A 13195-nucleotide genomic window follows, 5' to 3' on the forward strand; every position below is an offset into this window, starting at 1 on the left:
CATGTTAGTTGTATTTCAACTGGTGACCTGACTTCTAGTTACTTTTGCTTCTTTTTGTATGTTTGTGGTCAGTATATATATTTATGATATGTGATCCATGTCAGTTTTGCATCTACCTTTCCTGTCCTCTCTTTGAGATGCCTGTAATTTTTAAAGGAGTTGTCATTCTTGTGAACCTTTTCTCCTTAGGTTATCATTAGTGGCAGTTCTTTTTTTTAACCCATATTTTTAATTTTACTGAATTCTTCCTACTTTAAGATTATTGCTGTAATTTTGCTACACTTTTTTTTCTTCATTTTATTGTTGGTTCCATGAAATTTGTTATGATTGTTTTTATTCTCAACTGATTTCTGCTCTATGAGTATTGTTGACAATGCTAGAGAGAGGGCTTTTCTGTAACTCTTCTCCCTTCTGTATCCTAGTGCATTGCCACTGTGTCTCTTGAGGTTGGACTTCCTTTGCTCTGCTGTTCTTGTCAGAAAAAGGATGTAGTGCTGTTTACCCTAAAGCTCTGAAGTTATTTGAACAGTGGATGTTCATGAGAAGTTTCATGTAGGTTATATGTGTGGGTTTACAGTCTCTGTTGCCCTCCTGTGTCCCTGCTCTCTTTAGCTTGTCTTTATTAGGAGGTTACATGGTCCATTTTTCTCGACTTCTTGCAACTACAAAATCCTCAGCTCAGGATTTTCCTAATTCAGAAATATTTTAAGTGCCTTCATGCCTTAAGCACAAGGATGAAATATAAAAGTGCTTTTTTCCCTTATGTATTTTAAAACTAGTTAGGAGAATCTGATGTCTTCTTAGTTCAAATTCAAAATATATTTTCTGTCAGTGTTACGATGAATTGATTTAAAAAAAGATCAGCATAGAATTGTTAAAATACTTACTCTTGACTAAGGTCCTGGATATATAATCTGTTTTCAAAATACTTGTAAAATGTTCTGGCATTGACAGTATTACTCTACCCTTCTTTCTTTTCTGAAATGTGGCTTAAAATATTGCAACTAGTTAGAAATTCTGTACAGGTTACACTGCTTTCATTTTTGATGATGCATTATTTGGAATGCTCCCAGGAGATGGTGAGTTTGACTAAATAAATCCCCTCAGTTTGTTGTAACCTTACTTCTGCAAACTAAGTAACAGAAGAAATGAAAGAAGTTCTTTACTCATGTGTGCTTTTATTTTAATTCTCACAAACTTCATAGGCATTAGATGTTTAGATAAATGGATTTTTGTTCTGTGTTAAAATCCTCTAATCAGAAAACTGTATATTTCTAGTCTTAGCTTGTAGGGTGTCTTTTTGAAGTTAGATATTCAAGGAAAGGATGAAACAGCTGCTTAGTAATGGGAACTTTACCCACACTGATTTCTTAAAACTTTTAGAAGAAAAGTAAACTGCATTACATTTGTTTCACAAGCAGAGCATGTTACATGGTAAGGTATCTTAGAATAGCTAAAACCTTGCAAAGTCATACCCACCTTGTACCTTGCTTGTTTAGCTATGCCAGAATGATCAGTATTAGCACAGAATTCTAATACATGCATGAGATGAGCTGTGAGTGGTTGTAGGACAGATACTGAGATTATGGAGCAAAGCACAACATTTAGTTTCCTTAGGCTGTGAATAGTCAGTGACTATTTTGGGGAAAATATATTTGTTCGAGATGGAAAACTGGTTTTATTTTGCTTTTGAGTGTGTGTTTATTCTCTCTGCCTCCCTGACCCAAGGGGAAAAGGAGAATTTGTCTGAAACTGTGATAGCTGTGATCAAACATAAAAGAGAAAAAAAATTTCTATTCAAGTATGTGCCTTTCAAAACAATGGTCCATTTCTCTCTCCCTTCCCCCTTTGTGCACGTTTTCATTTCCATTTTCAAACCCTGTAACATCTTACCGTTTTTAATGTTCTTTGATCACAAGTCAGGAAGTACTTTGAAACGAGAGGACTTTGTTTGCATCCTGCTGTACTGTTATACATGACAGAGGGTAAAAGGTGTGTAAACTTGTTAGATATTTGACAGTGTGGCCTTACTGAGGTTTTTTTTCTTAAAGTGGAGCAGAAGGGGGTGGAGGTGTAGGTGGAGCCTTGTCTCTTACGTTGCTGTTTCTGTCTTGCACAGTAGAGAGATTTGGAGACCTAGTTTTGAGTGTTCCCTTGCAGAATGGGATGCACTTGCTTAGCTACTGTCAGATGTTAATCAGATTTTTAAAAAAATCACATGGTCACTTGATGAATTTTATCCGAGCATAATCCCTTTAAATGGCATGAGGTTATGCAAAAGGGAATACAGCTTTGTAAAAATTACATTTGATATGTCACCAACTTTATCCTAATTCTTCACAGAAATTAAGGTGTCATTACTATCCTAGCCTCTCTTCTGTTATACTTTCTTGACAGTTATATTAGTATTGGCACTGGTGCAAACTACAATGTCAGTGGTTCTTCTGGTTGGATGTTAAAAACAATAAAAAAATCAGTATTGGGAAAAGGTCAGAATATAGTGGAAGTGTAGAACATCAGCTGTTTCCATCCTGTGGTGTGTAAGGGAAGGACAGATGCACTTTTAGCTTTGAGGAAAAGAAAAAAAGAGAAGGAAAAAACAAATAATCCCCCCAAGGAATATTAGTTTTTCTCTCCCCAGCCATGTACACTTGTAGGGGTATTTTGTTCTCTCGTCAAGTATTATTCTACAGGCATAAATAGAATAGAGGTTGGGACCAGTAAATACTCTTGGGGAAGAACTAGTGTGCAGATTGCAGAGTGGACCACTTTGCAGCGATGCTTGAGCCAGCTTGAGAACTGAGAACAAGTTGAGGTCTGCCCTCCTGGTGTTGGACATGAGCCAATTAGTCTAGAAAGACAGGGTTTGCTTGTAGCACTTCACTAATAGAGACCACATAGCTTTTGGTGTTCCAGTTGGCACATCTTTCTTTCCCTAATGTAGGATGAAATAGCTCAAATCAGATCTTTTTATCTGCATTATGCACCATAGCCTAGTGGTCGCAGAAACACACGGTGCTGTTCTTGCAGTAGTAGCGTTGAAGTGCTTTAGTAAAGTATGTTCTGAAGGCAGTGAATACTTTGTGGAGTAGCATGAAGTAGAGCATTGCATGAAAATGAATATGACATAAGCTGGAGACATGACAGAAGGGAGAGAATGTGAGAATCTCAAGTAAATTGAAGGCAAGTGAAAGAAATACTTGTGTGTAAATTAAAATTGAAACAAATCATTGGGAAGGATTGGGTACATTGTCTCTTTGCAGTCAACTAGTAGATGTTTGTAAAGGATAAGAACTTTTTAGAGAGTACATTGCATCTTATGTACTACATAGGGAAAGGTTATAAAAGCATTCGAGTTGTTATAAAAGCTGCTTCAAGTTGTTTTGGTCCTACTGAAGATAATGAATTGCTGGAAGAATAATGTTAAAAAGCCTGTGCCACCCTCCTTCTCCACTCAAAGATGATCTGTTAAGTGAATTCTATCTGGTTTATCAGTAGCCACTAGACACTTCAAAGCATTATCAAGTGTAGCTGAGGGCAGTTGAATGTAATGCTTTGATCACAAAAGAAAGTGATAGTGGTAACTTACCTCCTGGTTTCAGTCATCAACTGGATATAGTCTCTTCCAGTAATTGAGATGCTTGTTTGCTTTGTATCTGATCATACACTGTGCCTGTTCTCATTATGCTTCCAGTGTCAATGTAATGGATTCACATTGTGACTAGGAGAAAAGTGAGGAGAAGGGAAAAATTTGTATGGGAAAACTTGGTGTCTGGCTCAGGTCACTCTCTTCCAGTGCTTTGAGAAACAGAATCTCTGTGTTGTAGTGGGCAAGGTGCCAGGGTTTTGCTAATGTTTCATAAACCTATGGACTTTATAGACATATGGACCTGTAAGATCTGTATATATTTCCACTCTGCTGAACGGGGGTGACACCTCCTTGAAATGTTTAATGAAATATGCTCTGTTTGCAAAGGTACTCTTAATGTTCTATTACAAGAATAATAAATAACACTTAAGTTAGCATAAACAAAGAAAGTGATTTCTTATGTGCAAGATCAGGATTTTCTTCTGTGTAATTCATTGTGCAATAAACTAATTGCAACAAGACTGTTTCTTATTCCTCCTTATGAAGCAATGTACTGCTTGAAGGCAGAATACTAGACATGATAGACAGCTGGACTAATTTGCTGCATCTAATTCTGTGCTTCTACAATAGAAGTGGCCTTTACATTTTAAAAACTAAATGTTGATTATGGCTGTTCAGGCAAAATTATTTGAATGTGATTTATTTTTTTTTCTGTCCTGTTTTTAAATCTGAATTTGGACATATATATGTCTCTGCTGGATAATTGAATCAGCTAAACAGCTGGTAATATAAATGACTGTACATTTCAGCAAAAAAATCTCCCACTTTGTTCAGCAGCTTAAAAGGAGAAATGTATTTTTATACCCTTTACAAGAACCAAAATTCTATGACCAGCCAACTTTCTCCAGATTAACAATGACTAGACATCTGTATAATGACAAAGTCAGTGACAAGTATTTACCTCTATCCTTAAATAACTCTTGTTTCTCCTTTCCAGACATCTGTATTATTATAAATTCAGTGACAAGTACTTACTTTTATGCCTAAATAACTCTGGTTTCTCCTTTCATGCTTTTTGGCACATGATTAATAAAGCTTTAGGTATTTAGTGAACCTGAAAGTCACTGTAAATTGGAGGATAAGTCAAGAGTTTCCACAAAGCATGAAGGCAAAGAACCAAGTTCGTGTAAAGGACATAATTTTCATCATTCAGTACAAAGAAATGAATTGTAATTGTCCCATAAGGAGTAGCATGATAGATGAATATATAAATGGGTAGCCATATATACAACATGATTTTAGGTTCTTCTTTCACACTGAGTATTTGATGGCAAATCTGCTTGAGTTTACGGGTTTTTTTCTGAGGGGATGGGAGGAGTCCTGTCACTTGGAATTACTTGGCTTTGTAGCAGAGCATGTATGTGCTGCAGGGCTGGTGGCTGAGAGCATCAGTGTTCCCAGCTGCATAACAGCCTGATCTAATAGTTTTTGTGCTGTCTATTGGCTTAGATCTGACTTGGGGTGGGTAGGCGGGGGATATTAACCAAAAGGATTTTTTTGTCATCTCTGAATGTGGTAAGGAAAAATTGGTTTTGCCCTTGTGTGGCAGTTTTTAGACAGTATTTTATTTTTAGATTAGCTTTTTTGAGACTTCCAGTGCAATACAGAGAAAAGCCTCTTAAAGATGATAGCACCTGTGTGCTCATGAGGCGTGAGCTGTGCCTTATGGACCATTAGCTAAAGCCTCAGGTCCTGCTGGCCTGCCAGGCACTCCTGGCATTGGAGTTGAAAGGATGGCCTTCATCTGTAGTTAGCTCACCTCAGATGGCATTGTCCATGGGGTTGCAGCTGGGTGGCCTGAAGAAGCACTAAATTTCTCAGGAGAGGATGGTACCATGTGGACTGTTCTGCTTATGATGGCAGTTCCCTGATCAACTTTACTTTCCATGGGAATTTTCCATAGGCAGCCCTTAGAATGGCTGACTGGGCTTCTGGAAAGGCAGGTCTGTATTTGAGACTTGCATAATTTATTCTTAGCCTGAGGTATTAGGTAAACTAGAGTTAAATTATTAATATATCTTTATCAAAATGTGTTTGAAACATGAGCTTGCCTTTAAAATAAAGGTAAAACAGCCAGTAGGTATGTTTTGATGATGGTTTTTTGGTCTGGGGTGGGGGGTGGGGGAAGGGTTGGTTGAGAATTTGCCATTTTATAGTTTGGCTACAAATTACTCAAATGTATATTTGAAAATAGCATATTAGACAAACCTGATAATTAAAAAAAAAAATGAAAAAAAATCCAAAACCACCAAAGCAAACAAACCAAAGCGCCATAATGTCCTGTTAAATATTCTCTCACAAGTTGGTTGAGTGCAGAGTCAAATGATCATGCAGCATCATGCTTTTGATTTTTCTCTCACCTCTTCTTTACTCCTTTGTGATTGACTTAGAGGAGTGGTAGTGGTGGGAGGGGAGGCTTTAGGGGTTTGTTTTCTGTGCCTCTCTGTTCTGGGAGTCAGCACCTGGGTAACTCTCAGGACTGTTGTTTTGATCTTGTAGACCAATCTTGTCCTTCTAGGAAGAGTTTGCATTAGTGAGGAATACATTCCCTATGGGATTATAGGAAGGATTGATGTTATGAAGATGCTATGAAGAACTCTTTTGTGTTACGAAAAACTTTCTTAAGTGCATAAGCATTTTTATTTTTTACTTCATTAATAGCAAAAGACAGTTTGTTTCAAAAGATGATTTTTTGGGATAGACATCAGGTAAGTCACTTCACTAGTGTAGTATTTTGAATCTCTTGTTTCTACCAGAGTGAATGTAATGTCTCACATCTGGTATGGTTCAGCCTTTGATTGGTCACTTGCTTTCACTGAGTTCATTAAAATGATATTAAAACTTAAAACTACTTTTGTTTGAAAGTACCTATGGAGTTTGGAAATGCCTGGGTTTTTTAATTTTTTTTTTTTAATTGCAATCTGTGACATTTTGTTTTTAAAAAATAATTTTTGAAAAGCTTAACTGACTTTCTGGTTCCAGGAAAAAGAATGGGAGGTTTTCAACTTGCCTTCAGTGAGGCTAAAGTTTCATTCATTGTGAACTTATGAACCATTTTGATTCTTTACCAATAATTTGAAGTGCAATTATGTATGTTTCTCAGTGAAGCACTATTTTCACTGTATTGTATGATTAATATTTTAAAGCAGTTTGTTTGACCTCTAGTGTTGAGCTATGAAATTGCACCCTATTGACCTCAAAATATTTTACATTTCAGAAAAACCGGTTTCCCCCAAATCAGGTACATTGAAGAGTCCACCTAAAGGCTTTGATACTTCTGCAATTAACAAAAGCTATTACAATGTGGTGAGTGATCATTTTTCCTCCATGGGAGCTGTTATATACAGTAGAATGTCATTTAACTAAATGCTCTTATCTGCACAGAAAAAAGGCAGTCTTGTCAGAAAGTGCCAAAACTAGATAGGGGTGTTAGTGGATTCTCATGTAAACAAGTTCATCATTAGTTTAATAGAATATCACACAGATTCTTAAGCATGATGCAAAATTATAGTCTAAAGCAAGTGAATAATAGGCATTTATGTAATATTATGCTAATTTTACTTAGTTTGCTAGTCCTTAATTTCCCTGTTCTCCCCATCTCCCAAATATGCAATTAGTGTTCCCCAGTCTCTGTGAATTACTGAAATTCTACTGTGTTAAAATGCTTAAGAATACTGTTGTCCTTTTTGTTGAGTAAGAGATTGAACATTTTGAAACAATTTGCTTCCTTTGTATTCATGCTTATAAATCAACTCTATTATTGACTTTAGGAACCTCTCCCTTACACTGGTGGATAGATTTCATAGCAAAACGGTACAGTCAGAGTCAGCTTTTAACACATCCCCAGGAATTCATAACCTGGTACTCAGACCTCTTTAGTAGATGCATGTGAGAAACATACCCAACTCTGACTTTAAGTGTGTTGTAACCATTTTGAGAATCATTTATTTATTAAAAGCAGATACATTGGGAAGCAAAAAAGTATCTTATTGATTTTGTTAAGCACTGCTCCCTGCTGGTGCAAAACCAAACCACAACGTTTCTTTCCCTTTTCTTTGAAGCAGCTGCCATTGTTTTCATTTTATTTGTCAGTTTTTAGCAACGATCATAAAGAATCGTTTTATGCTTTCATCTTGTGTGGTTGTGGCGTGAATAACACCAACCACCTGGAAGAACAGAGGTGTTTTGTGTATTGTATCCTCATTGAAAACAGTGAGGCAGCCTCCTGCTCCTCCCTCTGACTTTCCTCCTGCCTCTGCTGGTAGCTGCAACTCCATGGAAAAGGGAGGGCTGCAGTTCTTTGGCTATTGTATCCCACACCTGCTAGTCAGAATGGAAGGTACCTGTGCAAGCAAACCCTTCCTTCTGCAGGAAGTAAAGACCTTACTGTGATATATTCAGTGACAAAGTATTGGATTGTTTTCCTTTTTATTTTTGTTTTCACTATCTCTCTTTTTAGTCCTGTTTTTTCCCCCCCAAAGTTGTTATATTGTGTTTGTCTTTGTTGTTTGATATTGAAACCTATGATTTTCAATGCAAGGAAGATGGTGTGACTGTAGTACAGGAGAAAATTTAGTTCCTTCGCTAGGTAGAAGACTGCTCTTATGTTTAATCTGCATTTATATTAAGTTTTTAATCAAAATAAATTGGGAGCTGCCTTGAACATCAGACATTTAGATTTGGGGGTTTGGTTTAATTTATTTGTTTATTTAAAGTAATTGGTAAATACATGCCTCATTTACAATTTTATATTATTTTTTCTGATAGACATCAGTATGATGAAAAGTAAGAGTTGCAGCTGCTTAATTTAGACTTAACTAAAACTTCAGTTTGACTGTGTCCAAAATAAATTGAATCTTGTGGTTGCATATTTTACTTTGTAAGAGTAATGCAAACCATTTTGGGGGGTGATTGTGTAGTTCAGTGAGAATAATAGAAAGTATGTCTGAATTTGTTCAGGAGGCTAAGTTATAATATGCCATACAATTTTGAAATATCACGTTTGGCTTTTGTGAATTTTTCAGTTATTATTCCCTGGATAACTTACTATCATCGTGGAGGCTCAAACTACTCCATACTTTGAGAAATAGAGCTATGGCTGGCTTTTAAAGTAATTTAATTAAAAAAAAAGGGAACTAGTGACCATCAGACACCTACTCTTGGAATTAGGTTATTTTTCATCTTTTTCAGGTACCGCTCTCTTGATACACTTAACTTGGTGTAGTAAGATTCAAGCTGTTTTCACTGCTAGCTATTTACTGACTGTTGACACATTATGGGGGGGTGGAAATGACCAGTTTGTAATTATATATACAGCTGTACATACATACATGTATACATACATACATACATATATGTTGTAAATTAGAGCACTGCCCCTAGAGTGCTGTTCTCAAATCTGTCTGCTGTGAACTGGGTAATTACCTGTTTTCACATTTTTTCACAGTGACAGATACCCCCACCTTTTTTTTTTTAACTTACCATTTTATTCTTTTTGTTTAGAAAATGAGAGGCCGTGCTATAGCATGCACTGTGTTTCAGAGAAAGCAAGACTCCACTGCTGTGTCTAAAACTTAAATTAGACATGTTGACATTTAGATTTTCTTGAAAAATATGAAGTGCTTCTGATGGTGTAGTGGGTTGACCCTGGCTAGATGCCAAGTACCTACTAAAGCCTCTCTGCATCCTCTCTGCAACTGGACAGAAGAGAGAAAAAAAAACCCGCAAAGGATTCATGAGTTAAGAGCTGGGAGAGATCACTTACTGATCACCATCATGGGCAAAACAGACTCAAAGTGGGGATATTACTTAAATTTATTACTAACAGGATCAGAGCAAAAAAGAATGAGAAGTAAAATAATCTCACCCACCCCTCCATCCTTCCGTGTTCTCCCTCCTCCCCCCCAGCGGTGCAGGGGGATGGGGAATGGGGGTTAAGGTCAGTTGTTGTTTCTGCCGCTGCTGAGGGAGAGGAGTCCTTCCCCTGCTCCCATGGGGTCCCTCCCACGGGAGACAGTCCTTCACAAACCTCTGCAGCGTGAGTCCGTCCCATAGGCAGTTTGTCACAAAACTGGTGCCCTGTGGCTCACTTCTCCGTTGGGTGCAGTCCTTCAGGAATGAGCTGTACCAGCTGCACCCCCCTGTGTGGGTCCCACGCAGGGCCACAAGTCCTACCAGGAAAACCTTCTCCAGCGTGGACTCGTTTCTCCATGGGTTGCAGGTCCCTGGCAGGACCCTGCTCCATCTTGGGGCTCTCACAGGGTCACAGCCTCCTTCAGATATCCACCTGCTCCAGCATGGGCTTCTCCATGGGCTGTAGGTGGGTCTCTGCACCCTGATGTTCCTCCATGGGCTGCAGGGGCACAGCTGCTCCACCATGGTCTGCACCACGGGCTGCAGGGGCCTCAGCTCCAGCTCCTGGAGAACCTCCTTCCTTTCCTTCCCTACTGACCTTGGTGTCTACGTTGCTGTTCCCATGTTCTCACTCTGCTCTTCACTGGATGGAATTTTTCAACTGTGCAATAAATTTCCGTTCTTAAATATATTATCACGGAGGTTTTACTGTCATTCCTAATTGACTCAGCCTTGGCCAGCAGCAGGAAGCCCATCCTGGAGCTGGCTGGCATTGGCTCCACCAGACAGGGGAAGCTTCTAGCAGCTGCTAACAGAAGCCACCCCTGTAGTGCCCACCCCCCACTACCAAAACCTAGCCACAGAAACCCAATACAGATACCGATATACATATAAAATAAAAATTTTTCATAATTATTAAATATGTATGATTTTAAATGTAGTGAAGACAAACAGCAAACACATTCTCTGAATTGAAAGTTGTTTAACTTGTGAGTTGAGTTTTTATTCTATCTTAATACGTAAACTGCAGACATGGGACTTCTCTGTTCTAGAAGTCTTATCAGTCTGTACTGATAACAAAGTTAAAGCAGAACAGCTCCATATAAACCTTTGGTAGCTGAAAGGATGTAGCTTGAGTTAGAGTAAGTGTTAAAATCTGTGTTAAAGGCTCTCTTGACAACCAGGCATGTATTGAGGCTGGTACTCTGGGACTGCTTGCTATTTTTGAGTTGTGGCCATCTCCCACCATAAGGGGATGTACTGAGATTCTGTAAGCCCTCTTGATTGATTATTGCTGTTTTTCTTGGGAAGGTTTTGTGCAGGTGCAAGCAGCACCTGTGGGTACATTTGTTGGACTGAGGACAAAATCAAAGAGCAGATCAGAGGAAGTCCAGAAGGCGGTAGGAGAGGCTCCCTTTCTGGGAGGAGGACTGGGATAGGCTAAGGGAAAAGTGCTTAATGTCAAGAGAGGAACTGCTTTCACTGCTTTCCTTTGTTCTTCACACCCTTGTAAATATGTTCTTTATGGATTCACAGAGCTCTGTCTGAAGTTTGTAATACAAACCACATACTTTCTAGTCTCAGTGTGCTTAATTAGTTGCACCTTGCAGTAAGTGTTGCTGAGAAGACAGACATGTGTTATACATGCACATTTTGCCTGGCTGAGGAATGCAGGTTAGTAGAGAATGCCGAGGTCTTGTCCTCCATAAAATGGTACAAGTCTACAGCAGTGTGCAATATGAACCAGACTCATGATCAAGCATCAAGCATTTTTCATGTAGAAGTAATTTAGTAACTACTGAGTAAGTGGGCATTTCGTTGCATGTTATTCTCTGAAAACAGAGCAGGTGTTACTCTGAGTTTTATTTTTACTTGAGATCCCTCGGGAATTTATAACTTAGTGTCCAAAATAAAGCTAGGTTATCTCCACTCACAGTTGCCTTGAGATTAAGTAGCTTTTCTAAAAGCAGGTAAAGAAATGGGCAAATTTCTCCATAGTTATGAGTATTTGGACAACCTCATTTTTCATTTAAGTGTTTGAAAAGTAATGGAAAATAAACATTTCTTTTGGGACCGTTCTGTTAAAGTTGGATCAAGAGTTTGTGTCTACTGAATTTCATAAGAGTTTTTGAGGACCCTTGAGATATGATATACTTGTGCAGTGCTTTACACTGCCCCTCTCAAGGACCTGTTTTAAGGGATTCCTCTTGCAAATTCTGATTTAGGAAAATTAGGTACTGATTGCCATTTCGCTGAAACATGAGATATTTTGGTTGAGTGCCATACTACTATGAAAAAATGGGAATGTGCTAACGGATCATGCCCAAATGTGTCTGTATTCTGCCTTTTTTCCCTCTGATTTGGAAGGCGATCGGCTTCATGTAGGTCATTTTAAATCCATTTTTGGGTGATAGTTATTGCCTTAGGGAGATGCCTGAGGTTTTGTGTGACAGAATTGTTAACCATGCTTGAATTTTCCATGCTGTGTGATTGAGAGAGCTGGTGCTGTATGAGCTCAGTTGTCTGTGCCTGCCATTCATCAGTGTTACAGACTGCAAAAGCTGCCACTTCAACGCTGCTCTTTTGGTACTCGGTCTTATCTGTGCAAATGTTGTGGTGGAGTTGTGGAAACAAGGTCTTCAAGGTCTCATGGGGTCTTGCAGCAGCCAGAATGCACAGAAAGCACGAAAGGGAAGAAAGGTGATTATTAGATCATGCGGGTGAGATGTGGGTATGAGGAATTGTAAGGGTTCTCTGGTGCCAAAATACTGAATTACAATGCTGACTACTTGTCACTTCAAAGCACAGTCCAAGCGTTTAATCCTCATAGCTTCTCAGAGAGGTAGGTAAATCAAGCTGGAAGAATGTGAGATTTCACAGAAATAATGTTTTAAAACCGTGTAAACAAAGTTATTCTTCAAAAAATGTATGCAGTGAAAATTGTACTTTTTAAAAAAAAACTGCAATAGTTTTAGTGTGTCCTGGGAAGTGTTTAAAGCTATGTATATCTGAAGTAGTGTGTAGTAGTGTGAACTACTAAAATAACATAAAGTTTAAGTGCATCTGGTACTCTGCATAGGTTTTGTAGCATAGTTTTATTTACAGTTGCATTTATTTTCCTTTTTCCACTAATTGTCAAAATGCTAATTCTAGTTTTTAAGCTTTCTCGTTATTGCCTCCCCGCCCCACTTAAGTCTTTTTCCTCCAATCCTGTGTTCTCTGTATTGCAAAGAAAATCCTCAAGTAAAAATCCAAACTAGCACAGGAAAATGAGTGTGTCCAACATAAAACTAGTTTTATTTCAAGCTTTTCAGACAGCTGTTTATAGCAGAGAATGAAAATAGCCTTTGAGAAAATGGACCAGTGGTGCAGCCCTTCAAGATCTCTAGCAAATTTGTTGATTTTTATCTTTGAATGTCTTTTAATACTGTTCAGTGCTTCATTGGGACACTGTGTCCTTGGTTTTCAGTCTGCTTTTCCCTACTAATGGCTGTGTAAGAACTTTGGGCTAGGAGGTTTTTGTAGAAAAAGCCGTATTGAAAAAGGTTGGTCTTACATTTAGTTTTGAACCTCACGGATGCTTTTACATAAAGTACTTTTATATTACCATTTTAACAATTTACTTTCTTTGTTTTATATATGTGTAAGAGAATATGGGGGTTAATTAGTACTATGATCGGTGGAAATATTTTA

At 38.2% G+C, this 13195-nt stretch overlaps 1 protein-coding gene across 6 annotated transcripts in view; it reads left to right on the forward strand.

Annotated features, from left to right (window-relative positions):
* Positions 1–13195, forward strand: part of ARHGEF7 (Rho guanine nucleotide exchange factor 7) — a 108374-nt gene that overhangs the window by 39450 nt on the left and 55729 nt on the right. For 5 of the 6 annotated variants that reach the window (XR_003916323.1, XM_018084135.2, XM_018084137.2 and 2 more), the window contains one exon: positions 6867–6955. Coding sequence is in view for 5 of the 6 variants with exons in the window: in XM_018084135.2 (XP_017939624.1) it covers positions 6867–6955 (89 nt within the window). In the remaining variant the exon portion in view is untranslated. Of the gene's footprint in view, positions 1–6866; positions 6956–12050; positions 12203–13195 lie in introns of those variants that run through there. The other variant, XM_025896256.2, reaches the window with a different exon arrangement.

The sequence above is a fragment of the Manacus vitellinus genome, unplaced genomic scaffold (genome assembly GCF_001715985.3).
Source record: "Manacus vitellinus isolate BGI_N305 unplaced genomic scaffold, ASM171598v3 scaffold_7_pilon, whole genome shotgun sequence".
In the NCBI taxonomy this organism is placed as follows: domain Eukaryota; kingdom Metazoa; phylum Chordata; class Aves; order Passeriformes; family Pipridae; genus Manacus; species Manacus vitellinus.